This window comes from Buceros rhinoceros, unplaced genomic scaffold (assembly GCF_000710305.1).
Source record: "Buceros rhinoceros silvestris isolate BGI_N320 unplaced genomic scaffold, ASM71030v1 scaffold18377, whole genome shotgun sequence".
Lineage (NCBI taxonomy): Eukaryota > Metazoa > Chordata > Aves > Bucerotiformes > Bucerotidae > Buceros > Buceros rhinoceros.
Window position 1 is genome coordinate 12,130 of NW_010421767.1, and position 14,438 is coordinate 26,567.

The window sequence follows — 14,438 nt, forward strand, 5'->3', positions numbered from 1 at the left end:
ACACATATGCTTTTGCTATACAGTTGCTCAGTGACCTGCAGGTATCTCAAGGACAGGTAAACTATAAGCTGCGGATTGAAGTTCTCCTTCATCACCATGTGGCACAGGGCAGCCCATGGAGACATGGCATGGCCCACGAAGGCAGATCTGCAGAACACCAGGGCTGCTGAGCTCTGCCCCTAAGAAGACCTACATGGGAACATGGAGCAGGAGATGGGAGCAGGGATGGGCAAAGGCAGATGCTTCATAGTAGAAAGGGACTGCAGGAATGTGCCTGAGGACCTTTGGGGTGTGAGGTAAGATGGGCTACTGGGATATTAACATCCTTTTCCTGCTCTAGTCACAGGTACCAAACCAAAGATGTCCTGGACAAGAAAGATTCTACTCATCTTGGGATTCCTCTCCACTTTGGCTGTAATCGCTTTAATTGCTGTAGCAGTGACCCAAAACAAGCCACTTCCGAAGAATATTAAGGTATTATATGCTGGGACTCTTAGAGGAAAACAAGCTAAGCTGGGAGGTTAGGCATGCATAGTGCTCCAGGACACATTGCTGCCCTTGCTGGCTCTGCCTAACCTTTCTTTCTGGCTCCATGCACCTCAACATCTCAATTTATAACTTTGTGGTAAAAACAGATAGAGCTTCACAGAATCTTCTTCTAAGTAATTGGTCCTAATTTTGCTGCTTCTCTGCTCTTGTATCCTTTGATGGAAACTTTGCACTGAAGCCCTACTGAGAAAAGGAAGTACACAGCATGTTCCCGTGGCTGCCAGATAGGCTGTTCATTTCTGGTCCCCCAGCTTGTGGAGACCAGTGCACGCTGCATGCGGTTCAGTGCCTCAGGTGCAATGATGGCTCTGTTTTGCCCACAGTATGGGATTGTGCTGGATGCCGGGTCGTCCCACACTAACCTGTACGTGTATGAGTGGCCAGCAGAGAAGGAGAATGACACTGGGGTGGTGCAGCAAGTGGAGGTGTGTAAAGTCGAAGGTAAGAGGAGAAAAGAGAGCTGTGGAAGGGCATGGAATGAAGAAGAGATAATGCAACCAAAGGGTGAGGGAGGAGAAACCTGGAGGAAAGGTCCAAGAGGGAAAACAGTGTTAAATCAGTGAGCTAATGTATATCCCACTGCTTTCCACAAGGAGCTGTATGTGCCTGACCTTCCTGGGAGGAAAGCTGGATCTACTTTTCCATTTGTTTTTAGGATGCTTGGAAGTAAGTGCTTTTTGGAAAGGACCACACCAAAGAATGCACTTGAATAAATAAAACGTCTGCGTGCACCCTCGCTGAGGTGCCGATGAACATCAGGCAGTGAGAGGGGAGGGCATAGTTTGCTCTTTTTCAAGGCTTCTGTGCAAGCTAGGCACAGGGCTTGTGAATCAAGGTTGCTCAACTTACGGATGTCATGGTTTATTTAGGTATTGTTTCAGAAGGCATACATGAAGCCCAAGGACACACATGACAAGGAACACTGCATCCTGGGAGGAGAGGTGTTGTCAGAGCCTGCCTGGGGTCTTTTCAGACCTGTTTGCAGCACAGAACAGAGCCACGCTGTTATTGAGCTGCTGCCATAGCAGCTCGATGCTGCAGCATGCCACACCATGAGCAGCACACTGAGCATACAGCAACCTGGAGCAAATGCGGAGCAGGCTTCGCTGCTGCCCATGCAGGCACTGGTCCTGGGGCAGCCCATTCACCAGTGGACACGTGGCATGGAGGACAATCAATTTTTCTTTGGCTTAGCATGAAAGGGGATAGCTGCAAAACACTAGTGCTGTAATGTGAGCATACAATACACAAACAAATGACAGCATCTTCCCCCAGAGGACCCAGTGTAGTGAAGGGTCAGGGATTTTCAGGCACAGCTCCAGGGTATGCCCAGGCAGAAGCAAAGATGAGTCTGCAGATGTCCAGAACATACTAAGCGACTCATCTGTCTCACTGCAGCCCTCATTGCTACTTCACAGTCTGCTTTGCAGTGGGTGGCAGATGCTGGGTGCTGTGGCTGTCCCTGTGTGCATTTGGCTTAGGACATGCTGTAGGATTTCTAAAACTCCTCGGAAATGGAGTGGTTGACTCTGATGTTGCTGCCTGTGATAATGACACAGTTTTACACAACTGCTCATGACAGCCCTCTAGGGTTATGCTTGGAGTTTAACCAGTGAAGTGTCCTTATTTCTCGCAGGCCCTGGGATCTCAGGTTACTCCCATGACACAGAGAAGGCAGGTCCCTCTCTGGCACAGTGCCTACGACAAGCACAAGATGTGATTCCCTTAAAGCAGCACCATGAGACACCCGTCTACCTCGGAGCAACTGCCGGCATGCGGCTTCTCAGGTACTGCAGGGCTTGTCTCCTTCTCCTGCAGCGCTGCGCCTTTGACCGCCATGGATGCTCAGTGAGGGCCTCTTGGGCATAGTCCTTGGAAATGCTGCCAGCTCATACTTTGCCCAGGTACCCTCTTCAGTCTCTGGCCTCTCTGAGGCCCAAGGCTCTCTGGGCTCTTGCCCTGCTTGCCCAGAAGGTCCATTTCCTCTCACTTCAGCCTTCCATCATCTCCAGCACGTACACGTGGAGTGGAGACATAAGGAGGGTTGCAGTGCCCAAGCTGATTCTCAGGGGATGCTCAAACATCCACCACATCAAGGGGAGGCTTGGACATCTCCCATAGTCTAATACCAGGCCTGACTTTGAGCCCAGCCATGTTACAACTCCCCACATACCTTGGCTCAGCCCAAGACCATCAGAACTAAGGTAACTTTATAATTGCATCCTGCTTTAATTCCAATTTGTGATTTTCTTGGGGATGCCCCAGGCCTCTTGGCTGGCTGACATAAGGAGATTATCTTATATATGTATTGCCTGGGAAATCTCCCTGGAGACACCTGAGGACACAGATTTCTTCTGCATTGGTGGTGGTGAAGAGTAAGAGAAGTCTTCATGGTGCAATCCCTACCAGGGCACACAGTCCAGGAGATCAAGAGAGCTCTGGTCTCTGCTCCAGGTGCCACTCTAAGCTGTGGGGTCTGTAAGTGACAGAGCTGGTGACAGCTGTGCTGTCAAGGTGTGACAGAGAGGATGTGGCCAGATAGAGCTGTATGTACCCATATGAATTGCTGTTCTGCTATACTTAACCCTTGGTGGGGAGTTGCAGCCTGCCTTCTCAGAACAAAGCCCATGGGCTGCAGAGAACTGTCAACCAGACTCACCCCATTCTTTCTTCCATTCATGCAGCTTGGAGAATAAAAGTGCAGCTGACAAAGTCTTGCTCTCAGTAGAGAAGACACTACGCTCAGCTCCCTTCAGCTTCCAGGGTGCCAGAATCATCAGTGGTCAGGAAGAAGGAGCCTATGGATGGATCACCATTAACTACCTGCTGGGCAATTTCAAGCAGGTACTGTATCAACAGCAAGTCCATATTTGAATCATTGGCTTGCAGCACTTTGTAAATCATGCCTTGCAGCAAGGTGTCGCAGGCATTATCTTCCCTTGTAAGCCATTTACCAGAGATCAGGAAGCTGCACATCTTGCCTCAGAACGTACCACTTGCGTCAGAATGTACCACTGTAATCGGGCTTAAAGCACTGAAATAAAACACATCTTCAATAACTTTGCTTGGGTAGAGCATCCTCCTCACTTCTTGATCTAAAAATATTTCTGTGCCTGCAAAGTTTTACATTGATTCTTCACTATTGAATTTATAAATCATCTGGCAGCTGAAACAGTAAGTTGACTGGTTTTTTTCTCATAATAATTGTATTGGATTTCATATTCTTATATTCCTTCTCCAAACATTCAGACATGATCCATCTTCTGCTTTTCCAAGCCTGTATCTTTCTTGTGTCTTCTTCCAGCTCTCATCTCATGCTCCTCTCCAAATCTTCCTGCCTTTCTCGTGTTCTGTGCTTCTGCTTCTCTCCTCATAGGTCTTTCTCCTTTTTTTATTTTTTTGGCTCCCAAATAAATCTTTTACATGTCTGATGTATCTGTTTCTTTTTTTTTTTTTTTAAAGTCTGGGTGGACAAAACTTCTACACTCCCTGAAATCCAAAAGTGAGACATCAGGAGCACTAGATCTCGGAGGAGCCTCAACACAGATTACCTTTGTACCAAATGCACTCTCTTCTGAGTCCCCAGAGAACCTGCTCTACTTCCGTCTCTATGGCAAGGATTACCTAGTGTACACGCACAGCTTTCTCTGCTACGGGAAGGACCAGGCTCTGCAGCAGAAACTGGCCAGGGACCTACAGGTGAGTACATCTGTAACTGTAAGTGGAAATCCTAGACCCTCCCAGCTTTGACAAACTGGTGCTGTAAAAGTTGCTGCATCCCAGCTTAAATGTCTCATCCCTTAGTCTGGGTTTGGGAAATGTCATTATCCTCCATAAAGACTGGGTAGCTGCTGAGAGAGATGACAGTCAACATGTTCAAAAATACTATCAGACTGAGGTCCCTTGATTCTTGGGCATGGGATAGCAGGAGTACTGTGATTAACTGAAGTTCTTGGGGAAGGTGATGTTTCACCATCCCTGAGAAACCCAAATCGCAGCAGCTTCACAAGATGTGGCTGAACGTAATTTGTCCTTCAGGGAGGCTGTTGGGAGAACCCATGTCACCCAAATCACAGCCAATGCCTTAAACCATCCTCATCCCTTTGACCCGATGTGTGTATCTTGGTGTAACATAAATGACAAGTGCCTTGTGGCCACCCTTCCTTGTGGCTTTTTCCGAGGGTGTTGCTCCATAGTGAAGTGTAACATCTTGGGTTGATTTTACTTTCAGACCATGGAGAACAGCAGCCTCTTTGATCCGTGCTTTCACCAGGGGTATCAGAGGACTATGAATATAAGTAACCTCTTAAAAAACCCTTGTACATCAACCAAGAAAAAGCAATTCCCTTTCAGCCAGCTGTACATACAGGGAGAGGGGGATTATCAAAAGTGCCGAAGGAACATCCAGAAACTCTTTAACAAAACCAATTGTCCTTACTCCAGTTGCTCCTTCAATGGAATATACCTACCTCCCTTACAAGGGGATTTTGGGGTAAGTCTTCACATTCTTCCACTCTCTATAACCCAGAATATCAGAGCAGCAGAAACTCAGAGTAGTGTTAAGAGTACATTCTCCATGGCTGGGGTGGGAAATCATTTACAACATGGCTTTTTGGACATGCAACTACAAAAGTAGTGCTGCACTTGCTATGAGGACAGCACGTGTAAGAGCAACCCCAGTAAATACTGGCCTACCAGCACGGCACTGTTCCCATACTAACCCATGTCCTGTAGGCATCTCCTTGGGATGCTCCGTTTACTGATTCATTTCTCAAGGAGTCCTTCCTGATGGCCAGCACCAGAGGCAGGAGAGCCTGCTGCAGGCCGTGCATGATACGCTGTTCCTGCAAACTTGTCTCCTGAGGCCAGTGGTGGTATCAGATCTGAAATTCATCAAGTGTGTGAGCACTACTGAAACCAATCAGTCAGCTCACCTGTCTGCTTCCCAGACGTGGTGAGGAGAGAGTACATGCTCCAAACACGCGTCACGTGTGATAGGACACTGAACATCAGTCCTAATGGACTGATGAGTTCAGTGGCTTTGAGGCTTTCTGAGGGAACTTAATACTCTCTTGCTCTGTTCATAAATTGCACCCTACGTACCAGCTATTGGCCATGGTCAGAGATGGGCTTTCTGAACTTTGCATTATATGCTGGGGCTGCGTACGCTCCTTTCACTGCCTCCGCTGTTTGTGGCAATACTGGCTGCAAGCTTATCTCATTCAGTTGCCAAAACGGAATCATGGTTATGATGACAAGCAGCATTCACCTTGTGCCACTCTGGCACCAATGTGTAGAGGAGAGGGATTTACTGAGGTTCTTCAGGATACTCTGGTCAGTGAAGTTCCCACCTCCACCATCCTTTTGGAGTCCTTAGCTCTCATCAGCTCTGAGGGGTGTGTCTCAAAATGACATCGCTCTTGAAAATATGCCCTACTTTTGTGCTTGTGATGTTGCTTCTTACATGTCTCTATCTGTAAATAAAACCATTTTCGTTTGTGGGATTTCTGCTGTCCTGCTGATGCTGAGGTCCGGTCAGGTTAAAATATTCTTTCTTTCTCCTTCAGGCTTTTTCTGCTTTCTACTTTGTGATGAACTTTTTGAACCTGACCAGCGAACAGAGCCCAGTTCCCCTGGACAAAGTGGCCAGCACCATCGAGAGCTTCTGCGCCCGGCCTTGGCAGGAGGTGAGCAGTGCTTGTGACAGTGGTCTGGGGATGCTGGGCGGAAAGAGATGCTGATATTTTTCTGAGGATAAATGATTAGGGGTAACGTCCAAGGCAAGAGGAGGAAGATCCCCCAGCACCAGCAGTGAATGCTCAGGCGCAAGCTGGAGCAGTGGGAAGCTGTGTTAACAGCCTGGTGATGTCCTCCTTCCCTAGGTGAAGACAATGTATCACCAAATAAAAGAGAAGTACCTGAGCGAATATTGCTTCTCTGGAGCCTACATCCTCTCTCTCCTGGAAAATGGCTATGAATTCACTGAAAAGAACTGGCAAAGGATCCACTTCCTTGGAAAGGTTTGTTTCGTGGCAAGGAGGAGTCTACCCAGCAGCTAATGGCATCCTCTGCTGCACAGCCCACCCCTTTTTCCCCCGGGGGTGCCACTGTCCTGGCAATGCCACAAGCAGACCCTGCCCCTCCCAGCACTGATTCTGCTCCTCTCCCCTTTCAGATCGGCAGCAGCGATGCGGGCTGGACCCTGGGCTACATGCTGAACCTGACCAACATGATCCCTGCAGAGGAGCCTGCTATGCCCCCTCTTTCCCATGGCAGCTACGTGGGGCTGATGGTGCTGTGCTCCCTCGTGCTGGTGTCCGTGATCCTGTTTGCATGGCTTCTCTTCCACAAGCCCAAGTGCCTGCAGAAGGGGATTGTTTAGGAAGAAACTTGGGGGAGAGGGGCCATGTCACCTCAGCTACTCAGAGCTTGGAGACCCTGGCAGAGCAGGCTGTACTGCAGAGCCCCTCTCACCTCTCACTGAAGCTACTGACTGTACAACAAGGGCATTTATTTCTTCTGACTCACACTTGCACTGACAGACGTTGGGACATCAGGCTCGCCACTCTGTCAAGGACAGACAAGCGGGTGTCGCCTCCTTGAATGGGTCGTAATTTCATTCAATGAAACTTTGCTGCTTGTTGGTTTTTGCCTTGTGCACAGCATTATAAAGAGAAAAGCTGCAGCAATCTTTGGGAGCCGGTGCTCCTGCAAGGGTAATCTCAGGGTCACAAATCCCACTGAGCTCTTGGGAGCATTCACACACAGGGTGATCCTGCTCCTCCCCTGCTGAAGCTGTTCCCGAGAGCCCTTCCCGCACCAGCACTCCTCCGCTCACCTCCCCACGCCCTGAGCCCTCGCAGCCCTACAGCTGGGTCTGGCCACCTGCACCTGGTTGGCTCCCAAAAGCTGGCCAGGCTCCCAAATGCCACTCTGGGCAAAGAAGGGATGAGGATGAGGAAACTGAATGTGCTGGTGGTCATCAGCCCTTAGCTGGGCTCTAGTGGCCGGCTGCTACTTTTGCAGGTGGCAAGAAGTCTCTTTCCCACGTCTTCCTGATGTTGTTGCTGGACCAAAGCTGGCTCACTGTTACGCTGAGCCATTCCCATGCCCCTAGGGTATATCAAGACACGAGTTCTCAGCCACACATCGCTGATTTTTGTAGGAACAGCTCATACTGGCCAAGGATCCTTGACCGGTAGCAAGTGCTTATGCCTACAGGGACTGTGGTGAGATCAGCATGCCTACAAGTATGCACCCTCTAAAGCGATCCAGTGTCCCTGTGCTGGTCATACAGCAGCCTCCAGTCTAGGTAAACTGTTTATTAGGTCATGTTCCTTTATAAATCAGCAGCTGGCAGAAATTAACCAGCATGAGCTTGCACAAATTGAAGCACTCTCCACCAGCAAAATCAGTGAAAATTTGCCTTTCTTTCCCTCATGGTTTAGGCTTATCCCGTGATGGTAAGACCCAGGGCTTACAGTCCATACAGTGCACATATGCAGCCCATCTTCTAGCACACAACTAGGGTGATGCCACGGATCAGGTTTATTAATCGCTTTCATTTTCCTTTCCTTGGTCCAAAAAAAAAAAAAAAGAGAGAGAGGTAAGTCAGAAATCTGTTTTTATAATAACACTTGGAAACCACTGGTGCCTGTCTACCTCCCACGAAATCTTAGAAGTCTCTTCTCCTGAAGACCTGTAATATTGTGGAGAGAAAGGCATGGCAAACACACACCTTCACCTGATTCCCCAAGCAAAGCTGTAGAAGGCATGAAGGGGATCAGGATGTGCAACCCCAGTAAAGCCTTCTCCTCAAGGCAAGCATAGACACAGAGCTTGGGGTTTTCATGCTCTCTCAGACTGTTCCTCTTGCACAGTGCAGGCTGGAAAATGTCCCCCGGTTATTTCTACTTCATGTCTGAAAGTAGGAGCCGTAACATATTAAAGGACCTAAAGGTGTGGGGAAAATCTACCCTATCTGGTGGTAAGAACTTTGGGCAGTTCATTGTTCTTCTGATAATCTGTGTCTTATTTTTGCTCTGAATTAGCTGGCTTCAGCTTCTGTTGGATCTTGTCCTGCCCATTTTCAGAACGACTGAGTAACTCTTTGCTATCAGAAACCCCTTTTCCTTGTTGGTGCTTGCAAGTTGTTGTTGTATCATATTAAATAGATTGAGCTTCAATCTGTAAAGTGCTCTGTGCTGGCCTCACTTGTAGCTCTTGACTCCAGTTCCCTGGAAATTTTTACATCTTTCTGAAATTTGGACACCAAAGTTTTCATCAGCAAGTGGTAGTAGAGTCGCTAATAGTGTATATAAAAGTAATACCCTCTGGTTTTGATCTATACTCTGTGTTCCCCACCTGGATATCTCAGGACTAGGTCTGCTATTTTGTCCAGTCGGACTGTTGCAGCTTGGCCTTTTTTTTTTTTCCAGTCATTGCATTCCAGAATGGCCACTGTCTCACACCATACATCACTGTTTCTTAACATGAGCTGCTTTGCCTTCCACATAGCTCCACGGAATGTACTATTTAAAGAGTATTCCCTGATGCAAGTGAACCAGATTAACCTGCAAGTGACACTTCCCCCACACTGTTTGTCCATTGACTGCTTTTTGGTTTATGTGCATTTACACTGGGATGTTGGAATGCATCTAGAGATGGAGTCTTCCTTCTGTTGTTTTCAGCAAAGATAGGTAGATGAGAGACTAACAGTAGTTTTTGATCATGGCTGGAAGGCATGCAGAAGGACTGTGCAATCAGCTTCAGCTCCAGCTCCCCAGTCAGCCCCACTTGCCTCACACCCCATCCTGTGCCACCTTTCTTGCATACAGACTCTTTGTAGCAGAGCAGGTGCCCTAGAGAAGCTTCCTGCATGACCTGGTAATAAACAGCATGGACCCCATAAACAGCATGGACCCCATAAACAGCATGGAAACCTGCAGAATGGTAATTCCTCTCCTGAGACCTCCTCAGGGATCTGGCAGCTGCTTAGCTGTGTCCGTGATGCTGGAACTGGCAGATCTGTCAAGACATTTCAGAAATTGGTGCAGAAACTCCATGTGGACTCTGGTGTGGAGAGAAAGCCTGTGCCAGTCTGCTCTTCTGGTCTCTGCTAAGGGTTTATGCCAAAGGGAAAGGTCAAATTCAGGACCTGTGAGATGAGCCTTAGCAATGTTTTGTATCTTTATTGCAAGTTTCATAGTATTAATATTGTCAGCTCTTGATTCTGGAGTCATGTGATCAGCTGCTATCTTCGCTTACTCCCTCCTGCCTGCCTTCTCTTGTTTTTTGGTTTGGGTTTTGTTTTGTTAGAAGGTGTAAATATGACTTCAGTGCAACCTAAAGGCCCCATACTAAGATAAATACAAAATATGTAACATTATTTTTTTTAAACCTTATGACTTTTAGACCACATTTATAAGTCGATCTCTCCAGAACTAGAATTTCTGCGGTGACAACAGATGTGCCATTTAAAAATCACTTGAGCAGGCTGATTCTCTAGGAATTCCTTGATTGAAGGCATCCTATCAGGATCACAGCATGTCACTGGCTGTACTTGAACCTTTTATCCCGTAGGATAAAAGCATATGATTTTTTTCTCCCCACTTCTCCTGCTATTGCAGGACTTTGTCCATGTAGGCTACTGAAAATCCTTGGTCGAAGGGTTCAAGTTCAATGAACATTCAATTCTTTGTGTCTGTGCTCCCCCAACGCAGCTGTATTCCGCTCAACTGTGTGTTCCAGAGCCGATGCATTTGTGAAGACCATTAACGACAGTGGGAGGAAATTCCAGATGTGCCAGTAATAATGTGGTATCACTCCTCTCGATAATGCAGTTGATCTGCCTCGCTGATAATTATCTGTGCCTTATTTCTAATTTAATAGCTTCTGGCTTTATTTTCCAGCCACTGGCTCCTGTACAGCTTTGCTTTTCTGGTTTAAAGCATCTTCTAACACCTCATATTCTTGTCTTGCAAATATTTATTCACTGATCAACACTGCAAGGCTGCCAAGACTCCAGAGCTTGGTCTCTCTTTGCCACAGGAAGCCCTGAGATGTGCTGCAGCAAGGTGGGATGTGTGTCTCTGGTTTGGATTTAAATGATGAGAGGTGCATTTTTGGAAAGGTTCCTTGCAGGGGGACTTGATAGCTTTGCAGGGTGCAGGTGCAGTCTGGTCTCCCTGGGACTGATGACTTCCACGAGCTCTCTCATGTTCACTCGTGTCAGGTCTGAGGCAAAACTATCAGTGAGAGTGAGATTTTGGGGGGTCAGAAGAGAAAGCCTGGGTACAGAGAACAACCAGTCTCCACCAGAGGCTCTAAGCACCCTTTGCTCTCCTCCCCGACACAGCCAGCTCTCTGTGCACAGGCTACAGCTGATTTCTCTGGTCATACTGGCTATACAGCAAAGTACAGTAGATCCTTCACTTGGAAGAAAACTCTCATAAGTGGGGCCATCACCTCTGCGGTGAGAGGCTGGTTTGCGATGTTGATGCTGGCCGGAGCTCCTCAATTTCTCCAAGAGCAGCTCTCAGCTGGATGCATGCCCCCTCCTTGTCCATCCCAGTTCTTCCCATGCTCTGTGCCAGGGGGGATGTGCAGGCTCTGCAGGGCTGCTGGCTGCATCACAGGGCTCAACAGCCTGTTCAGGAGGCTGGTGGAGACACACAGAGGACAACAGTCCCTGCCACCTGGGCTAAGCGCTTTCTTTTTGCGGCTCAGGCCTGATGAAATAGATGTTTGTTTTGACGCACGCACAAATCTCTGTATCCTTATCACAATAAAGACTTCTGAACTGATACTAGAAAAGTTTTCACACTGTTTTCCAGAAGATGGGAACTCACCAGCAGTGGAATAGAGCTTCTGGCACTAAACATGGAAAAGTCCCTAGATAGGATCTCCTCTCTTGCCAATTCCCTGCTGTTCTCCCAGGTTGGATCTGAAGTTCCTGGGTGGATGGGCAGCATCCCCTCCTGGAAAGAAAAGGCACCGTTGTCTTTCTCGGGCTCTGGGCACCTCACAGGGGTGGTTGCACACCAGGGAAGGCTGCTAGTGCCCAAACCCCATCTCTCATAGCTTTAGCTTCACCCTGACCTCCCCAAAGCAGCTTGTTCTCCCCTGACGCGCACTGGACGGCTGCAGTCCTCTGTCCTCATTTTCCCCTTCCCTCCCCCAGGCAGCACCACTGGCATCATGCTGGCACTACACACACACCCCCCAAAACAGCTGAAGGATGGGGGGCCCATGCCCCTCAATCGCAGGGCTGTGCGGCTACATTACTCTGCACGCAGCCACAGCTGTAGCTCTGCCAAGGCAAACATGCTTGTCGCTGTTCATCATTTTTCTTTCAGCACACACTCTCCCGTTTGCTCATTCTTATGGCTCCTAGCTTGGACTTTCCTCAAATTTTCCAATCTTCCCTTGGTAAAAATACAGCCAAAATTAAAACGAACACAGCAGGTGGAGTCTTTCCACAGCCAGCTCCAGAGGAATCGGCTCCCTGCTGCCTGTGACCCTCAGCCATGCAGCGATGGGGGGACGGGTCTCCCATTACCATTCTCCTCACTCTCACCGCTGTGGCATTGTGATTCCTGCTTGCTGTCTTTCTCCCACTGCCTCAAGGTCTCTCCCTCTTCGCACATCTGGGGAGGTGAGGGGGTGTGGATGATCCATCCCAGATGCATTAGCCACATTTTCCAAATTAAGTCTTTGTTTACTTTCTGCACTGTTTCTAAGAGCTAATGTCCTATACTGTTTGTTTGTGCGTTCATCAGTGTTTTTTAACGTGTCTGAACTCGTTATTGGCTTAAAGCTTCATTAGCATGTTGTTTTCCTAGAATGTAATAAGAGCCATGCATGGTCAGATCGGAGAGGCAGCACACTAGTGCTTGTCTCCAGATGCATGGTGGGCAAGGATTTAGATGGACATTTAGGGAAAAGGCATGATCCTTCTCTTCTAGCAATTAGGGGCATTGGAAATTGGTAATCAAGCAATTGCCTCTGGATCTTTATAATTAATAGCTGGAGATGCCCCAGTTCTCTATTAATTCATCCTATTCTCTTTTGCACTCATTTAGCTTTCAGCTTTGACGAGGTAATTCCATCGTGCCTTGTGTGCAAAACTATTTCCTTCTGTATGATTTAAACCTGCTGCTTGATAACAGGCTGCCTCCATCCTTATGCTATGGATAATGCTGACTAATTCTCCAGACCTCGTAGTGCCTGAGATGCGTTCTCCACCCACTCTAGGTCTTGTTCATGGCTCCTTTTTAGGATCTAACTGCCTGGCATTTGGGTTTTTTCTGTTTTTTCTCACATCAGTGTTGTTTGTCGCCATAGGAAAGTGAGAGCTTCTTTCAGGTGACACTCACAGCACTGCAGCTCCAACCCTGCCGCTGCTGTCCCAGGCTACTGAAAACGGCCTGGGAAGGGAAAGGGGGGCATTGTGGTATTTTGCTTTAGTGCTCTCTGGCTGCCAACACTGGCTAGTGCCCTCCTCTTTCCCATTGCCTTGGTTGTTGAAAGCTGGGGAGAGAGCACCTCCATGGGAACCCAGCAGCCCTGGGAGCGGCGGTGTGAAGGAGGCCTTTTCCACCGTGGCATGGGCTGCCAGCTCCACAAAATACCACCAAACATGGCTTGCTGTAGATATAAGAGCTGTCCTACCATACACACACTCACCATACCATGCTTGCCACGCCCTGCCATAGCCTCAAGTACTTTTCCTCGGTTTCCTACAAGGGCTGGGAGAAGCTGTCACCTCCAGCACCATTTCTTGTTCCCTAATTGACTGAAGATGAGTATCATGCCGTTCCCACTCCTGAATGTGTGTGCTCTGAGACTAACTGATAAGCAGGGACACAGTGGGATGGAGCACAACTATTAATGTGGGAAAGTTGAAACTGGGTTAAGTGTGAGTAAGCCAAGCCAGGAGCAGGCTGTCTGTATTAGAGGCTATAAACAGGGGCTTCCTGGTTTACCACTGCTCTTCCTGGGAAGTTGAGGCAGAAAGGTGATCAGCAGCCCAAGCGGATGTGGAGGACAGGTAGGAAAGCGGTGGTGCTGGGCAGCGCTGGTAGAGGATGCTTTGCTGGGGGAAGAGGCAGCTAGAGCAACCCTTGTCACAGGGGTTAGAGCAGTGCAGTTTGGATCCGCATCAAGGCTGAAGGGAAGGCAGATGTTTTGCAAGGCACTGAGTATCCTGAGAAGCCCACGGCTGATGGCAGGAGGAACTCCTTTCTAGCACGGCCTGGACAGAGCAGCATGGCGCACTCATGTTACCAAAGGAAGCCTTTTTCCTGGCATGTCCAGCCATGATGGTAAATCTTTCAGCTGTTTGTGTTCATCTTTAGGCTCTGTGTCAGCTATGTCCTAATAGGGATCTCTGTCAGAGCTGCTAAGCTGCTGGAGTTTTATCCCCACAGGGTTAAGGCTGCAAAGCAAGGATGTCTCCTGCAGCTGTGCCCATCTGTGGGCAGACCACAGGGACCCTCAGGGCAAAGGTGTATGTCGCAGATGGGTGGAGAGGAACCAGCTTCCCCCACCTCTGAGCAGAGCTCTCCTTGCTGGTACGTGCTCAGCAGATAACTCCTGCGCGAAACTCCACGTTTCCCTGTCCTTCTCCTCCAGGGTGCCAGCTCGGCTGTTTGGGTAGGCAGCTGTGGGGAAGGAGATGTGGTCCCTGACTATCCCGGGTGCAGCGGAACTGCCGGGGGACCAGGGGCCGGGGCAGAGGGGCTGGCAGACCCGCAGAGCCTGAGGCGATGTCTCCCTCTGATTTCCCAGGAGATGGGGCAGGAGAGCGGGCGCGGCTCTGAGCTGGCGGCCGTGTCCCGGCGGGGAGCGGCGGAATCTGCCCCGCCGGGCAGGCGGGGGCCGGGCAG

General features: G+C 48.9%; 1 protein-coding gene across 1 annotated transcript; it reads left to right on the top strand.

The window, feature by feature from the left end:
• The first annotated feature begins 346 nt into the window (after positions 1-346).
• On the top strand, positions 347-6,931 carry ENTPD1 (ectonucleoside triphosphate diphosphohydrolase 1). Its single transcript, XM_010139816.1, has 9 exons — positions 347-474; positions 873-990; positions 2,186-2,336; positions 3,234-3,393; positions 4,012-4,248; positions 4,781-5,041; positions 6,117-6,236; positions 6,432-6,569; positions 6,725-6,931. Exons 1-9 carry the CDS (start codon positions 361-363, stop codon positions 6,929-6,931), a joined length of 1,506 nt encoding a protein of 501 aa, XP_010138118.1. The 5' UTR covers positions 347-360.
• The last annotated feature ends 7,507 nt before the right edge of the window (positions 6,932-14,438 follow it).

Excerpts from the sequence above, each read along its gene's own strand:
- ENTPD1 (XM_010139816.1), top strand. The coding sequence starts at position 361 with ATGTCCTGGACAAGAAAGATTCTACTCATCTTGGGATTCCTCTCCACT. Across the intron at positions 991-2,185 it reads GGAGGTGTGTAAAGTCGAAG|GCCCTGGGATCTCAGGTTAC; the intron begins GTAAGAGGAGAA and ends TATTTCTCGCAG. Across the intron at positions 6,570-6,724 it reads GGATCCACTTCCTTGGAAAG|ATCGGCAGCAGCGATGCGGG; the intron begins GTTTGTTTCGTG and ends CTCCCCTTTCAG.